This window comes from Carassius auratus, chromosome 30 (genome assembly GCF_003368295.1).
Source record: "Carassius auratus strain Wakin chromosome 30, ASM336829v1, whole genome shotgun sequence".
In the NCBI taxonomy this organism is placed as follows: Eukaryota; Metazoa; Chordata; class Actinopteri; order Cypriniformes; family Cyprinidae; genus Carassius; species Carassius auratus.
In genome coordinates, this window is record NC_039272.1 from 3,271,054 (window position 1) to 3,293,439 (window position 22,386).

Sequence of the window (22,386 nt, forward strand, 5' to 3'; positions counted from 1 at the left end):
GTAGTCTGAGTAGAACACACTTGTCATCAGATGGATTATGTATGTTAGACGGAGTTAACATGATATTCATCCATATGTAACGTTACAGTTAGTTTCGTAATCCACTTGTATAAGTTAACGTTACCTGTCCTTAAAAACACCACAGTGATGTTTCACAGTAACGTACATTATCTTTAACTCTGCCACATAAACCTAAACTTTACTAAGTACACATACAAATTTAAATAAGTGATTTACAAATAAAGATGAATCATCTCTGTTATGAAGGTCACTGTTTTGTTATCCATCAAGGGCACGTTTCCTTTTGGTGTAAACTGTTATCACAAGTCCTCTGATGAATGTCTTTGATTGTGAACTATGATCAGTATGATTCTTACACCATACTTTTCTCTAAGGTGGTGGACCACTATGAAAACCCCAGAAATGTTGGTTCTCTGGACAAGAATGCAAAGAATGTAGGCACTGGCTTGGTAGGTGCACCAGCATGTGGTGATGTTATGAAACTACAGGTAAGATATTTTTGACTTTAAATGTCAGTATATGTGTATGTGTGTGTGTTTGTACACTATTTACATCAGTGATTTTTGTTGTCAACCTGTCTGACAGATTCAGGTGGACGAGAATGGCAAGATAGTAGATGCCAGATTCAAAACATTTGGCTGTGGCTCAGCTATTGCTTCCAGCTCACTGGCCACAGAGTGGGTGAAGGGAAAATCGGTGAGTCATTGTGACTCAGACCATTACATAAATTCACAGTGTGATCAGATTATCTTCATATTTGTTTTCTCAAGCATTCCTACCGAAAATTCAGTGTTCTCCTTTCCATGTTCAGGTTGACGAAGCCCTGAAAATCAAAAACACTGAGATTGCCAAAGAACTTTGTTTACCACCAGTCAAACTTCATTGCTCTAGTAAGTGTATCAAAATGGGTGTTTGAGATTGTAAACAGGATGATGACATAAGAAAAAAGCATCCAATGCTCTGATTTCATAATCTTTTTTTTTTTTCTGGCAGTGCTTGCAGAGGATGCCATCAAGGCTGCATTAGCAGACTACAGGCTCAAACAGAAAGACGACAAGGAGACGTTGGCAGAAGCTCGAAATTAATGTCCTCATTTACAGACGAGTCACTGTCACCCACTTTCATTGTGACTCAGGAAATTTTTATAGCTTATATGCTTTCTGAGGATAAAATCAGCACATTAGCCAGCGTTTGCCATTGTTGCTCTATCTGCGCTGCCTTTGCGTTGCTGCTTTGAAGTGGCTTGCATTACAGACTGTGAAGATCTTTTGGATTAAAGTTTTCTCCTGTATCTCTGAATCACGCACATTCAAATAAACTCTTTATTTCCTAAAGATCTCATACTCTCACATTAAATGTCCTCTTCCTCTATATCAGATACATACTACTGCAAAGTTTGTAAATGTTTTCTACTACAATTTATAAAAAGGAAAGATTTGAAATGTCTATTTGTTTAGATTTTCAGAGGGATCATCATAGTTTTCGGAGTGATTTGGAAGCAAAAAAAAAACAAAACAGATTTGACTTTGGTGCTGTATTATTTGTGCAAAAACTTAATAAAGCTGTAAAAATTCATGTTTCATTATCCATCGTTTTGTATTACTCTCTACACAAAATATTTGCTATAACACAGTTAATTCAATTCATGAATTCATGAATGTGTGCTAATGTCTCCTTGAACCTGTGGAAGTGGTGCAACTCTCAGGTTTCGTAAAAGGATGTTCTTCAGTACCAAAAGCACTGTAAGCATCAGCAGTCCTGTAAGCACACAAAGAACAGCCAGGATTGCAATGACCGCTGGGTCACTGGACTGTAGTATTGTCCGAGGAGTGAGTTCAATGTCTCTCGTTGGGGTCATTGAACCAGTAGATGTCACAGTGGCTGATGCTCCTGGTGGCTTACCTGTCGAATTCTCCACACAGCCAGCTTCCTCATCTGTGGCTAGACTGTAGGGTACTTGGGTGGATTGGGATATAACAGATGTCAAATTTAAAGAGAGGCAGTCTTCGTAGCTCAGTCTCTCTAAGGTGGGCTGGTCTGACCCAAAAAAGGACCTTGAGATTATGCTTTCAGGTAGTTTTGAAGATTCTCGACATCTGAAAGAACTCGTGTTGCAAGCGGCGTCCGATCTAACCAACATAGATGCACTTATAGTCTGTTCTATATGACTTTCAACCACTTTCCCAGATTCCGTATTCACTGATGTTGATATTCTCTCAACGGGCTTAAGAAGTTTTGGGCAGATGGCCATGACTGACAGAGTTAATAACAACTTCTGTGCGAGGTGCAAAGGAGCTGTACATACAAGATCCGTCGCCATCCGTAACCTGTCTGTCAGAAGCCATCTATAAAGATACAAGATATCACATTCACAAACCCACTGGTTATTGGCTAGTTCCACTGATTGGAGTCGGGACAATCCATCAAAAGCCCGCTCTGGTATAGAGCGCAAACAGTTACTGTTAATCTTCAACACTTGTAGGTTCACCAGTGCACCCAACGAGGACAGATCAAGGGTAGATATGCAGTTCGCGGACACATCCAGGTGTATTAGTGAAGAAGGCAGGTTTGCTGGCAGACGTGACAATCTGTTCCCCTTCAGAGTCAACATCCTCAGTCTGGTCAGGCCTTGCAGTGCCCCCGGCTGAATTGCTCGTATCCGGTTATCTTCCAGATCCAAGCGTGTGAGGTTACCAAGCTGCCTCAGAGACCCAGCGGTGATGTAGGTGATCTGGTTCTCCTGAAGCTGAAGGGTCTCCAGACTTGATGGAAGCCCACGAGGAAAACGGACCAGTTGGTTGTGGCTGAGGCTCAGCTCCTGCAGGCCAGAATATTGCTGGAACACATTATCCACGTTGCAGAGCTGATTCCGGGCTACGGAGAGGACGGCGGTGCTTAGAGGGACGGAGCGAGGCAGAGTATGCAGACCAAGAGACTCACACAGAACCAGAGCACCAGGACTGGGACAGCAGCAGCCTTTGGGGCAGGGGAATACAGCAAGGAGAGACGAACAGAGATACAACAAGAGACAGCAGAGAAGACTAGGACGCATGACTCACTTGAGGGAAAAGATCAAAAGGGACGGACAAAGGGAAGAGGAAAGTAGAAGTTAGTAACTGCTTTAGTAATTAACCCAAAATTAATCAGTTGAGAAAAATTAATTACCATGATGGACTCAGCTCCGCAGCTCCTCCGGGACGTATTTCATTTCTTGAGCACGACTCCTAATGCGTTATCAAACGTGTGACATAGGGATGTGGTACTCACCATTCTTGCCCTGTCTCGGCTGACCCTTCGTTTTCACTTTATCTGCGTCACATCTTTAACCTCTTCACTCTTTCCTCATGTCCCTTCTAGAGAACGGTCCGTGCTCACCCTGAAAATCCTGGGTAGCGGCCCATCAAAGTTTAATGGCAGCCTTAAGGTTTTGAGTTACCTGTTTTGTATCTTCTTCGCAATGCAAATTAATTGGGCACTCCAGTTGCTCTTCCCATGACACAGCTGCACTGGGATAGTAGAGTAGTTCTCTGATAGTAAACATGTTTAATAGCCATTCTGTGCTAGGAATATGTTATTTTGATCATCTGAAGAACAAAACTAGGGGAATCAACGGTAAGCTATAGAGATATGCTAAAAATAGCCAAAATCATGTTCAAGTCTGCATCTAATTGTTCAGGAGTGAAGAGTTCACTCTCACCCAAAGTGAAGTGAAAGTGTGTATTTCCAGAATTATTTAGCACCTTGTGGACAAAGAGGGGAGAAATCAACCTTGAGCTACAGTTCTTTTTCGGGCTCAAGTTTCTGGCTTCACTGCATATCTTTGATGTCTACTCTTTGGTGACTACACGCTACCAACACTTGGCCTTGCGCCAGTGGGGTTTCATTTCAGTTATGAGGCTAATTTGCATTCAGCTGGCTATTAATCAATGATAGACTGATAACATCATTGTAACAAAAGCTGCATGTGGTTAAAGAGGTGTGAGGATTGCTTTTCTGGAAAAAAAATTACTTGTATGAAAGAATTCACCCATGAATCCACTTCTGAATCAAGTTGGAAATAGTTGGTGAATCTTGGGAATTCTTAATCGGTCCAAAAAATGTTATTACTGGCATAATTTGAAATTTATTGTCTGGTTCTATCTCAGCCAGTATATTTCCATTAAGACCAGATATTTCCAGATCTCAGAGAGGCTATCGGAATGAGCTTCTGAAATATTGATTGGACATTGTATGGATGTGACAAAAGCTCTGTATCTGCCGCCGTTACGCTCCGCTGGGCTCTGTTGCAGAGGTTCTTGAGTTTCATATGCTTCAGCCAAGCCAACACAATTCTTTTGACAAAACCACACCGTTCAAGACAAGGAAGTGGTAACTTTTGTTTCATTAAAATAAATTCTGTTCTTTTGAAATTTCTATTCTAAACAATTCTGAAAATAAATATATGTTGAGTTGTTCCACACAAATATTTAGTAGTATACAGCTTTTTTTAAATGGATGAGTGCCAAATCTGCAGAACGATTTCTGGAAAAATCTTGTAATACTGAAGACTGGAGTAATGAAATAGTTATATGTTTTTACTGTATTTTTAAATACAGACTTTTCAGACTTAGTGATCATAAAAGACTTCTTTCAACAAATAATAATCAACTTCCTTCCAAACTTTGAATATTAGTGTATATGTATCTTTGAAACAGTTTATTTATTTGGAACAAAGCATACGAGAACATTTTTTGGAAAGTTTATTTTTCACGACTAAACATACCTGACAAATTGTTAGCTAATTAAATCAAATACTGAGGAAAGTCATGAAGTTTAGATAAAATAAAAGTCATCGTGTTTAACATCTGATTACAGCTTCAGAAAATACAGCATAAATTACGGGTTACTATGCATATAAACATATGTAAAATATAACTGAAAGGAAAGTGGTCAGAACAAGTTTCAAAAGAGGTTTTCTTAAGTCTGTCACAAGTAGAAAGTGATTCACAAAATAGTTTCAAGTGTTGTTTATTTTCCACATTAATAAAAATGTCAACTGCTCTTTATTTAGCAAACTAATTTTTTTGATGAAAAAAAATTATACTCTTCCTCTGGTGCCACATACACAGGTTGCAAAGCAATAATAACACAAAGAGTAAGAGTATTGGCATCATTTCTACCAAAAGATGTATATCTCCCAGTAGAAAAAGTTTGGGATCAAGGTCATTCCTGCCTGTTACAGAAAAAGCTCTCACGCTGTGGTATGATTGGCCTTTCTGAGGTGGCACGTACAGACCAAAGGCTGACTGGAGGTGACATTTGAGGTGGAAGGCTGAGGCTCTTCTTTCTTCTTGGGCTCATCTTTCTGCATCTCCACCTCTTCAACATCCTCCAACTTTTGGACTTCTTTCGGCTTGGGACGGGGGTCTTTTCCTTCCTTCTCCCCCACCAGTGCTTTAGTGGGTTCCCGTAGGGTCTTTGCAGCCATGGTCTTACCTTCCTGAATCTGGTTTTGTGGTTTCTCCACAGCTTTACTAGGTTGGCTCATGTATTTCCTGGGTGTGTAGGTCTTTGGAGGATAGTAGGCCTCAAGCTTGCGTTTGTGGCTCATCGCTGAAGCACAGCAGACGATAAAGATGATGACTACCAACAGAGAGGTCACGACAATGATGAGAAGCAAGTTCTCCTTCAGGAAGTCCACCACCTGGTTGAAAAGAAAGTCTTTGATGCGGATGAAAGTGGCTGTTATGTTGGGAGGAGGCGAGGGGGATGGAGGAAGATGGGTGGTACGAGCGATGGGAAAGATGATTTCGGGTTCATCCCCACTACCCTCCATTGATACGTTGAATGGGGCGGGCTTGGCGAAGCAGCTGCTGCCCCAGAGAGCAGTCAGGAGCAGGAAAACAAAATGCAGAGAGAGTGACATACTTCTAAAAACCTGAAAGAAAATGGAGACAGACGTGGTAGTTACTAGTCATTCCCAACAGAAACAGGAAGTCATCATTTTGTTTCATGAAGGTGGTTACAGCAGTTTTTAAATACATATTTGGAAGATCATAATACTTATTTTAAGGTGTGCTTGTTACACATATTACACAAGCTTACTATTATTATACCAATTAATTATGCATAATTACATGCAAGTAACCCTATGACGAACCCTAATCCTAACCCTAACCCTATGTAGTTAATAAATATTACTCAGTACTTAAATGTATAATTACACTGTAACAAGGACACAATAAAATACAGCGTTACCCACTTTACAATAAGGTCCTGTTAGGTAACAATAGTTAATGCATCAATTAACAATGAGCAATACATTAGTTCAGCTGTTTGTTGTTAGTTCATCTTAGCTCAGGTTCATTAAATAATATTAAGAGATCAAATTTTTGATTTTAACATTGTAAAATGCTGAAATTAACATTTACTGAGATTACTAAATGCTTTAGAAGCATTTTCCTTTACTTCATGTTAACTAATGTAACTAACAGATGTTAACAAATGGAAAGTTATTGTAACTTGTTACCAAGAAGTTGTATTTTTGTCATCAAATTTTTTTTGAAGTACTAATATAAATATACCAATACATTATTATTTGTTTACAACTGAACTTGCAAGTGTTTTTTTTTTTTTTTAGGTCATTTGATGATTAGTAAATTTGTATTGTATTGCAAAGGTCATAGAAGTCTTTGCATCATTTTATGTAGACCGCAATATAATGAAAGTTTTTCCACTTTCAATGATAGTAAATAGTTTGTGTCTACCTCACACAGAGCTACTATCGGTTTTATCGGTATTATCGATTTTCTGTAAATCACAGGAAAGAAGATAGTTGTTTCACACACATATCACTACAGACTCTCTACATAAGGGCATATTTTCAGGTTTCTGTTTCCTCGCAGGAGAAAATCTATTCCTGTTACATCCAGTCATTACTTATTTGGGGTGGAGGCAGAGGGAGTCTAGGCCTGGTTTGTAATTTCCCTGCCTGGCTGATGCCACCCGCTCACCACAGAATAGCAAAAGCAAGGCCAGATATATATTTGTGAGGGTGCAGCAAGGCTTGGGGGAGAGCCACAACTCACAGGCCTGTACTTACAACCCAGCTGCAATGAGACAGGCCACAGACCAGCAAGACTATTTCTGCACTGCTCAAGAACACACACATCTTATTCATATTCTTCACTAATCGTCAAGACTCTGCAATATGGGTAGACTAATTTATAAATGGTTCACGTTAGAAGTAAACTATTTTTTTATTTATCAAATAGTATAGGATGGATAAGCTACTTTAACCCGTGGCAGGTTAGGTTTGAAGGGAAATTCCCAAATGAGCACTATCAGAATTGACAGTGTGAACCACATATAGACTTCTATCAAATACAGTCATCTCTGCAAATGCCTATACTTCTTTAAAACCTATTTTTATTAAATATTTCCCCCTTAGTGCCGACCACACTGACTAACCCTCAGCTCTGACCACATTCTCTGTTCTGCTATCAGAAGACGTTGCATTTGTACGGTTTCGTATTAGAGAACAAGATGAGGTAATAATCTCAGCAATGTGTTTGAGCAATGTTCCTTAGAACGAGAGCGTAAACGCAGGAAGCATCTGTAAAATGAATCCAATTCGAATATGTGGTATCCTCTGTGTAGACCATAAAAATAAAATAAGAATGCATATATTTTACCATAAAATAAGAAATGCAAAAATATGCATCCTTTGCATAGATTGCCCAAAAAAAAAAAAAAAAAAAAATAGTAAAGAAAGTTTGGCCTTTGCCATACCACTTTATTATCGACAATAGAAGAAACTTTACTTTAAAAGGTGATCATTTGCTTCACGTTTAAAATACATTTAACATCTATCTATCTACATTTCATGTGATAAGTTGGTTAAGATCAATGGGTTAAAAGTAATAAAATTATATAGAAAAGCAGAGGTTGTATAAATGAAAGATCTGGCAACATTTGATTGCAGATACTGGTATTTGAGGTCTTGCCTTCATTCCGAAATACTTTTTGAAGCCACTACATCAGAAAAACATGAAACTCGTCAGAATTTTATCAAACATTATTGAGTGACACAGATAAAAATTAATTTGAAATGAGATCTGGAATATATTGAAAGTGTGCTAACAAATTATTTATAACATGAATGCAAAACCTAATTTCAAATGAAGGAAACCTAAAAATACTCACTGCTGGTGTTACTTCCTGTCTGTGATGCACTGACATCAACACTTCAAGCTACAGGTATGCAAAATAAAAAAAAGACAACTACAGTTGTGAAAGAAATAAAAGCTGCCTGCGCGTTGTCCTGAAAGCCTTATGGAAGCTTCTGACTGTGTGGGTTTTCCTTAAAAAAAAAAAAAAAATCAGGATCATTGCACAAGGACATTTCCCTCCCCTCTTGCTCCATCTCCTCCCTTTTTCTGTCGTTCTCTTTCTCTCGTCTAGAACCATGATGGAAGCATGGGACAAGGACAATCCAGCAACCCACTTCAACTCATTTCAGCTAGTTTTTAAACATCTTGTTTAGTTGAATCTCGTATAATTTAAACATAAATGGGTTACATACAGGAATTCACATTGACTTTAAAAAGCAAAAGATTCCAAGTCACTTCAATTAAATTATTTATTTGACATTTATAAAATTAGTTTGGGTAACAATGGGTTATTACTGCACAATGACTTTTTCAACATTCATCCACTTGAACACATTCATACTAAAGTTACCTACACATACAATTTACATAGAAATTAAATGACTTCTATAGCAGAAAAACCTACAAAAACACTACATGTACAAAGAAACTAAATGTCAACTTGTCAACAAAATGTCAAAAAAAAAAAAAGTGTCATTTCTGTGTAAAAGCTAAATTTTTTCTGGGTAAATGTCAAAGCATGTACTTTATGTCCATTTGCAATGATAGCATGTTATATTCAGACTGTGACAATCTCCAACATCACTCCGTTTTAGTAAATTATACAGCGCTTGCTGAACCACAGACTATATTCAGCATACATTCTGCCAAGCCCTACTAATTCCTGAGCTCCTCAGAGAACACAGTACAATATTTCAAAGAAATTAAATAAAACATTCAAACCTTTTTACACTTACAAAAACAATTAAATGTTCCACTGATTAAATAAAAGATGTGGATTATTGTACAGCAAATCATAAAATGGTTGTTTTAAAAGCAATTGCAAAGAACTTCATTGAGTCAGAAAACTGATAAACCTGTATCTCAGATAAACTGAGGATTGTACTGACAGTGCAACCCATTCTACAGCTGGGTTTGGGTCATTTAATGTTTGAGAGCAAAAAAAAAATCCCATGTTGCACGCTGTTTCTCAGTGCATCCAGGTCTAAACTTCTAAAGAGGGCCCTCAGTATCAGGAAGAAAGCTGTTTAGAGTGAGATTATCTCCGTCAGGATCTCCATCCTCAGCATTGGGGATCAACGCTCCGTTACTTTTGGGATGTCTTGGCTTCGGAACCGGGTGATCGGTATCGTTCATCAGGGCAGAAATGCAGACCATCTCAGTTTCCTGAAGAAGATGCGCCTTATGTTTGTATCTGTATACAGAGAGTTTGGTAGCCAGGCAGATGGTACTAATGATAAAGATGGTGGTCAACGCAGCCATCGAGGCAATGGCGATGAGGCAACGACTCACAAGTCCACCCCCTTGGGAAGAGGCAGTTGAACATGAGTGGGTCGTTGCTGTGGTTGATTTCTTAATGATGGTAGAGCTATCTGTGGACAATCCTGTCGTCACTGCTGCTGTCGTGTGCTGCTTTGTTACCTTACCGGGGTCCAGCGACGCAGGAAATGTGGGCGCAGAACTTCCTGCATGTGAAATGGGTCCAGTACTATTGATTGTGGAAGGTTGGGTGTGAAAAGCACTCTTGTTATTTGTTGACCGGTGGACTGTCAGGTTCTCGGTTTCTGCAGTGTAGGTTTGTTGGGTGTGGTTGAAATCTGGAGCATGGTGGTTATCTGTAGTTGCGGAGATATTTAAATCAGGCATTACAGTTTCTGTTTGTAATGTACTCGAAGCCTTCGAAGTTTCCACAGTGGTGCTTGTTGCATTCTCTGCTCGAGCTACGGTGGGTGTACTGTGTGTTTCGGTGGTGTTTATCAATGTCTCGATGTGATTAATTTGTCTTTTGGTCCGAAGAAATCTTGACGTGACCAGACTGCTCAAAGTCAGAAGCAAAACAAGAACTGGCAAACACCCAAGTCGGTTAGTCACCATCGCCATCTGCACAAAAACGACAGAATGTTGCAATAGTGTTTTAGACGCACAAAACATCACCAAACTTTATTTTCACATTCATATGCCATGTGGTTATTCCTCCCGAGCATATTCAGACAGTGAGAACTGGGAGTAAACTGAGGTCTAGCAACAGTTAAAGAACAAATCACCTGATTGCTGCATACGAACAGTTTACTCAAGTTTGTGACTATAGCATGTGGTTACACTGATACTTCCTTTTAGCTGTCAAAGTGTTGTTGTTTTATAGTCATCCACACTCAAGTATTCGATTTAAAATACATTACGATTACAGTAATGATCAAACTTCATGAAACCTTTAACAGTTTACTCACATATTTAGTTGTGTACACTCCAGTTGATAGATTTTTAAATCACCACCACACTGTATTAACCTAACATCTGATTTTAGACACCAAATTTGTTAAGGCAGACTTCAAATGGAAAATAAAGGTACGTACCATCCGTTTCTACCGTTGACTGGGTGTAGAACTGCAGTTCAAATGGAACGTTAGGCCCCTTCACACACTTCCAATGCAATGTCGCAAAACCAACTCGCTGCAAAAAATACAGGAAGTCAAACCTCATTTAAGCATCAGGCTAAAGCTGAGGTCCTCAAAGTGTGACGCAAACACAAATGAGTAAGAGAGGGACGTAAATATCACATCTCAGTTCCCTAAAACACCAAGTTAGAACTTTGAACCAACAATGCTTCCACAAAAAGAAGTTTAATGATTAGAGAGGGGAGAAGAAGAAAAAAAAGAGAGACAAACACCAATGATTCAGTTTATTTTTTTATTTTTCTGGTAATCAGTAAGACTCTTTATACTGAAGCAGATGTATGAACAAAAAAATGGAACAGTTATGCACAAAATAGAATTTCTAGATCTCCTTCCTTTCAATTCTTATTTCATTTTATTACTGGAAACATTAAAAGGCTCACAGTGTGCATAATGATGCGGGGAAAATGGGGAATTCTTTAAAAACCATCAAACTCCAAATGATGGACAAATAGCCAAAGAAAAAAAAATGTAAAGGAAAACTAAAAAATATATATTTACAAAGCCTCAAAAGAAAAATCACATGCATTATCTTTTCAACCTACAAAAATCCCTTTTCACTTCAATCCTTCACTCCTTTGAAAGCACACGCTCGAGGCTGCATCACAGATGCCTCCTGAGGACACTTAAACACTCAGAATGGATCCATCTGTACCCATAAACACGGCCCCTACATTTCCAAACCCTTCACTTTAAAACTTCACCAAGAAAAGACACTGGAAAGCGAGAGAATGACATCAGAGGTACTGAGTTGCCGCTGTCAGACACAGATCTGAAGCCTCGTTTCCAATGCAGTTCTTGTACGTCACGTAATGTTTCTGAGGTGAGAAGACGCTGCCTATTTCAGACGAAAAAGCATGTGGAGGAGGGAAGATGCTTTTCAGAATCTATGAAAGAGGTACTAGGCAGTGATGCGAACCGGAATGAGATATATAGAAGCGTCAAAATGAAAACCACAAGAGAATGCTCTGACGAAGGATGTAGCTAAAGCAACCTGAACAACAGAATCACAGTTCCCTCTCTTCCTAACATGGCCAATAGATAACCAAACAATAAAAAAAAAATCCAGTTGTCGTCAGCTCAAACTTCGTGAAATCATCATCTAGACCTGAGCCATCCCTGGAGAGCACTGGTTCTGCTCGACTAGGAGAGCGGAAGAGACAGTGCATCGCAAAATAACTTAAGGAAGCCACTCATGACACACTATTGTGCTGCTAGTCACGGTCTGCAATGCACAGCAGAAGTATGTACATCAAACTAGCTCGTTTCTGAGATGGTGTGGCCGGCACAACTCGAGATGAGATTCGTAGGAATTCATGAGAAAGCAAAGCAAACCTAACGGTGTTCCTTAGCCCTGAATGATGTCTGAACAAAGTCAGAGTAAAAGCTGTCGAGCTGGTAAAGCAGAGTCTTGCTAATGAATGTCAATGGGCGTCATCTTGTTCTGAGCTTATATCATCATGTTTTGGGATGTGAAACTAACTTCTATACAAAGTGAGAGCTGTACTGGTTCTGGCTTCATTCAGGAAACAGAACATGAATTAAGAAAATTTCAGATATGAGGATATTAGAAAGGGGAAAAACTGACTCAATTTGCTTGCATTAGCATTATGACGACGAGCAATGTTTGAGATCATGAAAATGTGTCTGTATTCATGGCCACCATCAGAACCACAATTATTTTGCTATTTAATATTTAAATACTTTTACATTGGTACAAAAAAAAAAAGTGGAATATTTTAGTGCACCTATATTGTTTTCCAGGACTGGTTTGTAAATTTGTCAACTCTGCATGTTTGATTAAAATCTTCATTTTTTTTATTCTCTAGAAAGACACCTATAACATTGATGAATGGTTCCAATGATTTCCCCTCCTTGCATTACTAGCATATAGCTTTGTCCCTTTTACAAAGCACAAAATTAAAAGCTAGTCAAATACTGTCAGGGAGGTGCATAACTCCTCATTAAATTTGGCAACTCAGAAGGATAGGAGGGGAACTGCAATACTGATGGCTACTTTAAACTTTGAGCTCATCAAGTTCTTTATGCAATCTGCTTGGTCACAATTTTAATAAGAAAAAAAAAAAAAAAAAAACTTAAGACCTTTCAAAAACACCAGATAAAACACAGCCGCTGCAGAAAGATTTGGAGTGAGACTGTAAAAAGCTAAACAGGTCCAGTTTTGAGAGAAACTAAAGGCGTTTCTAGTTTTCCAAATGGCTACGAGGTATAAACAGGTTTTGGGGGATTGCTAAAAAAAGAAAATTATCATCTTGGAATGTTGGTTGGAGTCTTTTCAAGGCAGGCTTCAGACGGAACGCTGTCATGGTGATTGGCAGTGACGGGTCCCGCCCACCTGGCCAATGGGATATCCTGAATAGAAGAAGGGGAAGGGATCAGGGTCCATTAGATGTCCATTTTAGACAGCTGCTCCTCAAGTTTGGCAATTCTTTTTTCCTGACTGCTGACCAGCTCTCTGAGAGACTTCATTTCTTTCAAAACCTCTTCCAGCTTAGCTTCATTTTTCTGTTGAGAAAAAAAAAAAAAAAAAAAATTAAGAAAAATTAAGCACAATTCTTTAAACACACACACATAAATATTTATATGTGTGTGTTATATAATATATTTATCTATCTATCTATCTATACATACATACACACACACACACACACACACACACACACTTAATATCAAACAAACTGTAGTTTGGTTGTTTTCATTAAATAATAATTAAAACATTTACAGTAGCTAAACCCTGAGGTTCACTTTGTGATTTAGTAGAATATCACTTAGCCCCCATATCCCAGCAGTATTTTACTATTATTTATTTACTATGAACATTTTGTATTGGCTTTTATTTTCACATTTTTATCTAGTCATTTTAATTTGAACATTTTAGTGATTTTCTTTTGTTTTTTGTTTATATTTACATTTATGCATTTAGCAGACACAAAGAGACTTACGGTGCATTCAGGCTATACATTTTTTTTTAACCAGTATGTTTGTTCCCTAGGAATTGAACCCACAACCTTTTGCGCTACAAACACAATGCTCTACCACTGAGCCACAGGAACTATTCACATAACTCTTCTAAATAGTATGTTCTATTAAGAATAGAAGAGCATCGAATAGAATGAGTTTTTATCCATCAAGTGTGCGTGCAAACCCAAGGAAGTTATTGTAGTTTATTGTGGAACTCTCAGTAAATACATGCATATATAATTACATATATGACATGCTTACAGATAAAACGTTCATGTAAGTAAAACTAAGGGAAAAAGTAGAACATGTACAATAAATAATACTAATAATGTAGTATACATCGGAACAGAAAACTTATGTATTATGCACATATATTTTACTTTAATTTGTTTATTTCAGGTTTGGTTTGTCATTTTAGTACCATTTCAGTTAGTTTCAACATGTCCAATTTCAAATTTGAAACATGTAAACTTTATTTTTTTCAATGGTTAGAATTGTAGTTAACAATTACAACACTGCACATGCAAATAATTAAGTCAGCTTGTAGAATAATCTTAACAGCAGCTAACACTGGGCAGTGCTCTGGCTCCTGTGATTATAGCTCTATAGAGTCTTGAGGGTTTAGTGGACAGGACACACATGTGCTGCTGCTGTAATGTGGTTAAGCAGGCATGGGTTTGGGGGTTGGGTGTGCTGTAGAACATCCTTAATAAAACTATAAAAACACTATATATATATGAGCCAAAAGAGAAGTTGGCCTTGAACAATACAATACAATACAATACAATACATTTAGCTGCATGTAGGTCACAACTGAAGCACAGTGCAATACAGCTAAAGAAATATTTTATTCTATATTTTTTTAGTGCAGAAAAAGTGCATAGAAAAGCAAAATGGTGTGTAGGATGATAAAATGAACAGGAAAAAGTAAATTAGCAAATGAGTCCCACTTACGATAGATGGAGTGGAGGTGGCAGTCTTGACGGCAGGAGCAGTATTCTCTGTATTCTTGCTCATCTTGTTGTCCAAGATGTTCTTCTTGACCACCTTGAGATCACGGTTCTTGCCTGGGACGTATGCATGTTTCAGGGATATCAGGATAGGATCTCCGTTCTTCCCTTCAAACCAATCCTCGGCCTCCAGGGGGGCCTCCGGACCCGCCGTGTCGGGGTAAAGGTCATCCTGGAACAAGTCCGACTGATGGAAGGAGGAGTGTGATTAGTTAAGATACGCAGGATAGGAATCATGCAAATCATTCAATCAATCATGTAAAAGAAGAGACACAGATGCAGAATTCAGTTGTCGTCAAAGCCGTTTTTTGCATTTATAGGGTTTTTGATCGTTCTTTTGTTGTCCAAGTATTTTTATATTTTTTGGAAAAAAAAATTATATTTTTCAATATATTATATACCATATATTACAATATCATTCAAAAGGTTGGGTTCATTAAGTTTTTTATAAAATAAATAAATTACTAATAAATACAGCCAGTATGCATTAAAATAAAGCTGAATAAATTACAATTTACTGAAATAGAAAACGGTTACTTTAAATAAATATAGAAATATCTTACTGACCCTTAAAACTTTTGAAAAAAGTTAGTGTACGCTTAGATATTTAGAGCTTAATATGTATTGTTTAAAATATATATTTTAACATTTGATGTGTATTACAAACATTTTCAGCAAATATAAAAAACATTCAAAGCTAAAGGTTTTTAATATGGCAGCGCTGGCCCTAAATGAGCTCACACTGGTCATGGGTCAGAGGGTTATTCTTTTCAGTGAACTCTTATCAGAAACAAAAGGTACGCAAAAAAGATTAAGTAAACAAAGCTTTCTATTATCTCTGTGCCAGAGCAGAGCAAAGCTGTGGCTCAGAATATACAGTCCAGCCTGTTCTCTTAAAAACTAAATAGCAAAACGACTCAAAAGGCTCACTTTTCTTGGCACGGTCATGATGATTGGTTCACACTTTCTCTCATGCAGTTTGTAAAACCTGAGAACACACACAAGCACACAAATCTATTAGAACATGATCATGAGGGTAGCAGACATTAGTGCAGAAGAGGGGGAAAGACCACCGTACAAAAATAAAACCCCAAGCAATTATGCGTGAGCCTTAAGACAGCCACAAAACAGAACCTCTATTCATGCATCACTCCTTTTAGAAAGATCCATTTTATTCTGGAGGACCCAGAAGCCTGTTGTAAACCAGGTCTACTGCTGCCCTCTTATGGGAGGACTGGGACTTCTCGATCTTACCTGCATGCAGTGGTGTTGACAACTAGCACTATACATTACAAACAGGGCTCCAGACATTGGAAGAAACAAAAAATTAAGAAATATAATTAGACACCAATTTTTTTTTTTAAGGTGCCTCAGAATATACGCATTTTACATATTTTTTTAAATGCATAAAACACGTATAAATATTTACATGCTAACATTAAACAAATGTACACATGTAAATATTCTAAAAACATACTGTACGAGTGTGTATTTATATATACAGAATAAATATACACGCATGTATATTATGTAAACAAAAACTTACGTTTGAATGCGTTTAATCATGATTATTCGTTGGACAGCACTAATTTTATCCGTCTTGTAGAAGTCCTAGGAACTAAGGTTCTATACATCTTTCCCAGCTTGACAAAGAACCGCTTTTAACACATAATCTGTGCCAATATCATGAACCACAACTATGTCAGCATCATTTTGCCATTGAGTGTAGTTTGGGCTGCTCCTCAATGCATCCTATAAATGTTGTCATACATCTTTCACACATCTAGTACGGTTTTCTTCATTAAGGAGGTGTTGCATTTAATAAAGGAGGTGTTGCATTTAATCTTTAGCTCCTTGCATTATATTTTATGTGGACAACATTTTTTAGTAAAAAATGATGATGCAATATAGCGCATATATTGAGAAAAATGCTCCTCTTTATATTTATTTTTCTAGCTTATGGATGCCGAACAGTTATTTCGAGGTAAATATAGTGTTACGGGACAGTGTTTAAAACTTTACACATTTTCCTTAGTTTGAAACACTGAGCGATTACATTTCACATTTCAGTAAAGTGTACTGTCGGCTCTCTTATAATATACTTTTTGATGACCATTCATGTTTATTTTGTACTACAGTAATAAAGAGAAAGATAAACTGGGTTCACGTGCCGCTTGAACTGAGGCGCTAAACATTAAAGAGCGATTGTTTGAATTTCGTTATGAATTCAGCAGAATTTAAAAAGCTGATACTTTGTTTATTAAAAAGTAACTGAGCACAAAGCTTATTGTGATTACTGGGTGGCAAGTGCACTAGAAATATTCTAAAGTGGACGCATTAACCGAACAGCATATAGACTGAAGATCTTGATAACAAGAAGTCATATTAATGATCGATTATAAATGAGAATTGTTAACGATACTGCTAATGTCCATACAGCTGACAGCTTTACCTGTTGTAGTTTGTACAAGTTGCGCACGAAATAGGCGCTGCTTTTCTGCACTTTTACTTCACACGTCTCCGTCACTTTGGGTCTCTCTCATGCTGCCACAGCTGGAGCAGCAGGCGTGCCGTCATCGCTGGCATTCGGCAGAGATGAGGACTTTCTCCACTAAAACTTTGATGCGCATCGTCTCAGTTTATTACATCAACATAAATGATGTGATCGCAGAACAAGCAGGAAGAAAGGCAGTACATGCACATTTTTAACATGTAAATGTATCTAGTCGACAGTGGCGATCTCTAGAACTTCACTTGCAAATTAATATTTTTGGAAAACAAATGCGGCGCAGTCTGGAGCCCTGAAAAATCTCAGCAGTTTATAAAAACCAGCAAAACCTAGATAAATCACCTACATAAAATATAAACAATCCAAAAAAAAAAAAATGCAAATCTTACACAGAAACATCCAGGTCATATTTCACCTTAAAACAAAGAGACAAAAATTGCATGCATAGAAATACATGTTTTTACCCATTACATTAATACATTATTTTAATGACAATTATGCATCTGCTCAATTTGTGATTGTCATTACTAGAATAAGAAAACCATCCAGTCTAGTTACAGTTATCCATTACTTTATGTATTGCATTTAAATCAGCATATATGTAAAAAAAAAAAAATCCAAATACTATACGTTCCTAAAAATAGGATAAAACTAAAATAAACCTAACTTATTTTGGGGTGAAATATGACCTGGTCATATTCAGAATCAGAATGAGCTTTATTGCCAGGTATGGTTACACATACGAGGAATTCGTTTTTGTGACCGAAGCTTCACAGTGCAACCGAATGACAGCGACAGAACAAAAACATTATGAAAGAATAAAAAAATAGAACAAGTAAGGAATAACAATATACAAATTGACAATAGTATTTGCAGGTATATTACAATAGACAGTTTTGTATGTACAGGTAAATTATGTGCAAATTTGAAGTGTAGACTAAGTGTGTGTGTTGGATAAATAAGTGTATGAGTGTATAAACAGTGTTGTGTGTTCCCGATATTTCATTTGATTCTCTCACTTAATTAAGTTTTGTTGCTATACCTTGCGATCTCACACTTGTTGACATCCAGCCCTCTCTTGGGCATGTATCCCATGCCCCTCTGAGGCTCCTTAGTGGTAAAGGTGTTGAGGTAATGGACAAAAGGAGCTTCGTCTGTGATCTCAAAGTAACGGATACTGCTGTCCCCCTGTTAGAGACAAAACATCAGTCAGAACCAAAACCAATCAAACCATTGTACCATTTCCAAAACAACATAACCGATTCGAAACATCCAGGTGAACATTACCATTTTAAAGTCAGTAAGATACTTTAATATTCTTTAAAGAAGTCTCTTATGCTCACCAAGGCTGCATTTATTTGACTAAAAATCTAGTAAGAACACTAACATTGTAAAATATATATACCGTATTTTCCGGACTATAAGTCACACTTTTTTGCATGGTTTGGCTGGTCCTGCGACTTATAGTCAGGTGCAACTTATTTATCAAAATTAATTTGATATGAACTGAGAGAAATGAACCAAAAAAAAAACCTGTTACCGTCTACAGCCGCGAGAGGGCGCTCTATGCTGCTCAGTGCTCCTGTAGTCTACCCCTAATAAACAGGGCGCCCTCTGGCAGCTGGAGATGGTAATGTTTTTTCTTGGTTCTTGGTTCTAAATAAATGCTACATATAGTCTAGTGCGACTTAATTGTTTTTTTTTCTCGTCATGACATATTTTTGGACTGATGCGACTTATACTTAGGTGCGACTTATAGTCCAAAAAATACGGTAATACAATTACATTCTAATTTGAGCCATTACTCCCGTTTTCAGTGTCACATGATCCTGAAGAAATCATTCTTATATGTGGATTTGCAGATTCTTATTATGATTACAACTGCTGTGCTGCTTCATGTTTTTAAAGAAAACACTGACACAAATAGGAACAGATATTCCAAAATAACAGGATTTATTTGAAACAGAAGCGTTTACCTTTCCACACAGGTAGACCACGTTAGTATCGGGATCATAGAAGGGCAGGAGGACTCCGTTACTGGTGTCCATCTCATGGACAGAAACTGGCTCCTCCATATTGTCCTGATAGACAAACAGAGCAAATATGAAGTCTGGTTGTATTAAAAGGACAAATGCATGCTATTTTTTTCATCTGGAAATCTCATGAAAGATCTTATTTAAGCTAGTCTTGGCATTTATTCATGAGCAGGTCTACTTTTTCATAGGAGCTTACCGGATCCCAGAGGCCGAGCTGTCGCTCACTCATGCGGCTAAAACCAGTGGTGAACACTTTGCCGTCAGACAGGAAAATAGCTCTCATGGGCCTGGCACCCTCATGAGCCTTGTCCTTCTCCTGTCAGCGAGAGACAGCATTAACATTACAACACTGCACACATTCACTCAATACTGAGAGTCAAGTAAACACATCAGCACAGAAGCCAGAGAAACATGTCATTCCATGTCATTCAAAAACTACTTTATTCAGCGTTTACAATGCAAAACGATAAACATTATCCATATATCTGCAAGCACTCACCGCAATGATCTCCTCCTTGCGAGGATCAATGACCCGGACTTTCTTGTCCTTGCAGGCGGTGCAGATGAGACTGCCGTTGCGGTTCCAGCAGACGCTGAAGATGATGTCAGGGTGCATGTCCTCCAGCGTGATCATGGCCTCTCCCGTCCCCACATTCCAGATAATAACCACATTATCACAGCCTGCAGACGAGATGGCCAAATAATCACATCTGAATGTTAGAGATGCTATTTATTAGAAAGCAGCCTTTCTTGATAGACACTGATAAAGGTAACTGGATGCATGCTCAAACGCAAACTTTAGGTTGCATAAAAAGAGCAATCATACATTTATGTTGTGTTTTGCTTTTTCTTGTTTTTATTAATTTAGAATCCTTTATCAACCATTTATATATTTATTTTATATAATTTATTATTTTATCATTAATTACGTTTTTACATTGATTGTGGGGTTTTATGAAATGCTTTGAATGATAAAGAGAAAGAGATAAAGAGTTCATGGAAATTCAAGGTTTATGGAACGTTGTTGTGAATTTGTTGGATATAACACTACTTGCTGGATTTGTGTTCGTCAGACGAAGTCTGAGCATTGAAGCATAAACTACTAAGATTATACAATCATCTCTGCTCCTTTTTATCATCATCGCTTTGTCTCTTACTTCTGCTCTTCTCTGGCTTTACTCAATCAACTCTTGGCTGATAGAAGACTGTTTAACATTGCTTTCGGGTAGCAAACAGGCCTTGCTGTTAGCAGATTCTGGGTATTAGACAATTTTGCTGACTAGTTGTTGTGTTACCAGACAAAACAGATCTTTTCTGACAGGATCTAACAGTGCCTACACATTCAAAACACGAACACAACAGAGACCGAGGTGCATCATTTCCTCAACCCCGTCTCCTCTCGGTTCCCTATTAAATCGTGTCTGCTCTCGTTACGGTTTCGATCAAGTTTCTTCTCCCTGATGGATCAGATGAGGCTTCTCACCTGCGCTGAGCAGGACGTTGCGGGCGGTGGGATGCCAGGTAACGATTCCCACTCTTTTAGAATGGCCCTCCAGCACCACCACTGGCTCGGACATGGAGGTCACCAAACCATTCTCTGGGATCTGCCACACCTGAAAACAACAAAGATTCAGAAATATGCATTTTCTTCTAAAACACTGTCGTAGTGCAAAGATACATGGCAGTGATGAAAAGCCAATCTGTTCACTTTTGGTTAATGAAATAATGCTGGGAGAAAAAAATATGTATATTAGATGAAAAATGAAAGTGTTCAAAAACTAATAAAATAAAAGCACATTACTACAGTTACCACAATGAAAACAAAAAATGCATTGAAAATATACAAATAAATGCAAATAATAAATATGAATAATTTAATTTGATCCAGTTTTATTGTTATCATATTATGATTAAATCTCATTCAATTTCAGATTATATTTATTTTGTTTAATTTTACATGAGCTGCGTTTTGACTCGTTTCATTTATTTTCCTGAAGGTGGCAGCAGAGGGCAAAGAAAAAAGCCCGGCAGAGTTTTCATCTTAAACAAGGATTAAATGGCAGAAAATGTACAAGTACTATGCTAGCATGCGATTTTGACATCAGCCTCTCTCTCTTTAACTTCCTTTCGCTTTGTCTCCTTCCACATAGTGCTTATTCTCAGCATTTCTTAAATGACTCTCTAACACACTCGCGTCTGATTGGATAAATCACAACATTTTTTATGTTTCTGTATAATGACCGCACTGAACTGTGTAACGGGTGTACATTATTCCCTTCACACAGACACTGCTAAACCAGTAAAGTGTTTTAATCATAGGTCACTAATGAAATGATGATATAGACAGTATGTCTATACCTCAATATAATTCAGATTTTATGACTTCTGGGAAGGTGGGGCAGAGTAAAACAATAGGAATCATCAACTTCCCAGGCCTTGGCATTCCCCAAGAGAGGACGAGAGACGGCGTCCTATTAAACTCAGCTCTTGAACACTCATTACACGTACACAAGCAGTGGAGCTGCTGTTTTTCAGCACACTGGCCAAATAAGGGCTAGAGACCCAGAGCCAGCCAGACTGACCTCAGAACTAGAAAATAGTAACTGCTGATTCGATGACTTCAGGCTGGGCTCAAACTAATCTAAAACAATCCAGAAGAGTGATCCCATCTACTGCCGTTCACATGAGTCACGGGGCAGACTTTGCCAACCACACATGGACTCAATGGATGGGTGGAGATATCTACAAACGCTCATATCTACTCTTGATTTAAGGATTGGCCTTATCCACCATGACAAATTCAGTGCACTGTATATTTCCATTAGTTTAAGTAAATGTTAAGCAAATGTAAGGAAGGGTGACGTACCATCACGGTGCAGTCTTCAGATCCACTAGCGATGACCTGGTCATTGTGAGGGCACCAGTCAATGTCCAGAACCGGGCCAGTGTGGCCACAAACTGTAGGGTAGGCCTTATCTATACGGCCCGACTGCAGAGAGAAAACAA

The 22,386-nt window shown here is 38.0% G+C and overlaps 3 protein-coding genes across 4 annotated transcripts in view; all 3 read right to left on the bottom strand.

The window, feature by feature from the left end:
* Positions 1-4,954: 4,954 nt before the first annotated feature.
* LOC113049925 (transmembrane protein 119-like) lies at positions 4,955-7,465 on the bottom strand. The gene is made up of 3 exons (XM_026212672.1): positions 7,089-7,465; positions 6,768-6,810; positions 4,955-5,938 (listed from the first exon to the last, which is right to left on the bottom strand). The coding sequence occupies exons 1-3, from the start codon at positions 7,178-7,180 to the stop codon at positions 5,252-5,254; spliced, it is 822 nt and encodes a 273-aa protein (XP_026068457.1). The 5' UTR covers positions 7,181-7,465; the 3' UTR covers positions 4,955-5,251.
* Positions 7,466-8,623: 1,158 nt separating this feature from the next.
* On the bottom strand, positions 8,624-10,972 carry LOC113048890 (P-selectin glycoprotein ligand 1-like). The gene is made up of 2 exons (XM_026210846.1): positions 10,745-10,972; positions 8,624-10,271 (listed from the first exon to the last, which is right to left on the bottom strand). Exons 1-2 carry the CDS (start codon positions 10,745-10,747, stop codon positions 9,384-9,386), a joined length of 891 nt encoding a protein of 296 aa, XP_026066631.1. The 5' UTR covers positions 10,748-10,972; the 3' UTR covers positions 8,624-9,383.
* Positions 10,973-11,066: 94 nt separating this feature from the next.
* The window catches only part of LOC113048888 (coronin-1C-like), a 37,540-nt gene continuing 26,220 nt past the window's right edge, over positions 11,067-22,386 (bottom strand). For both annotated transcript variants that reach the window (XM_026210845.1, XM_026210844.1), the window contains exons 3-11: positions 22,247-22,369; positions 20,864-20,993; positions 19,880-20,061; positions 19,577-19,696; positions 19,321-19,425; positions 18,387-18,532; positions 15,766-15,823; positions 14,780-15,022; positions 11,067-13,369 (exon numbers count right to left, since the gene is read on the bottom strand). In XM_026210845.1, coding sequence (XP_026066630.1) covers positions 13,250-13,369; positions 14,780-15,022; positions 15,766-15,823; positions 18,387-18,532; positions 19,321-19,425; positions 19,577-19,696; positions 19,880-20,061; positions 20,864-20,993; positions 22,247-22,369 — 1,227 coding nt within the window. In that variant the 3' untranslated portion in view covers positions 11,067-13,249. The remainder of the gene's footprint in view (positions 13,370-14,779; positions 15,023-15,765; positions 15,824-18,386; positions 18,533-19,320; positions 19,426-19,576; positions 19,697-19,879; positions 20,062-20,863; positions 20,994-22,246; positions 22,370-22,386) is intronic.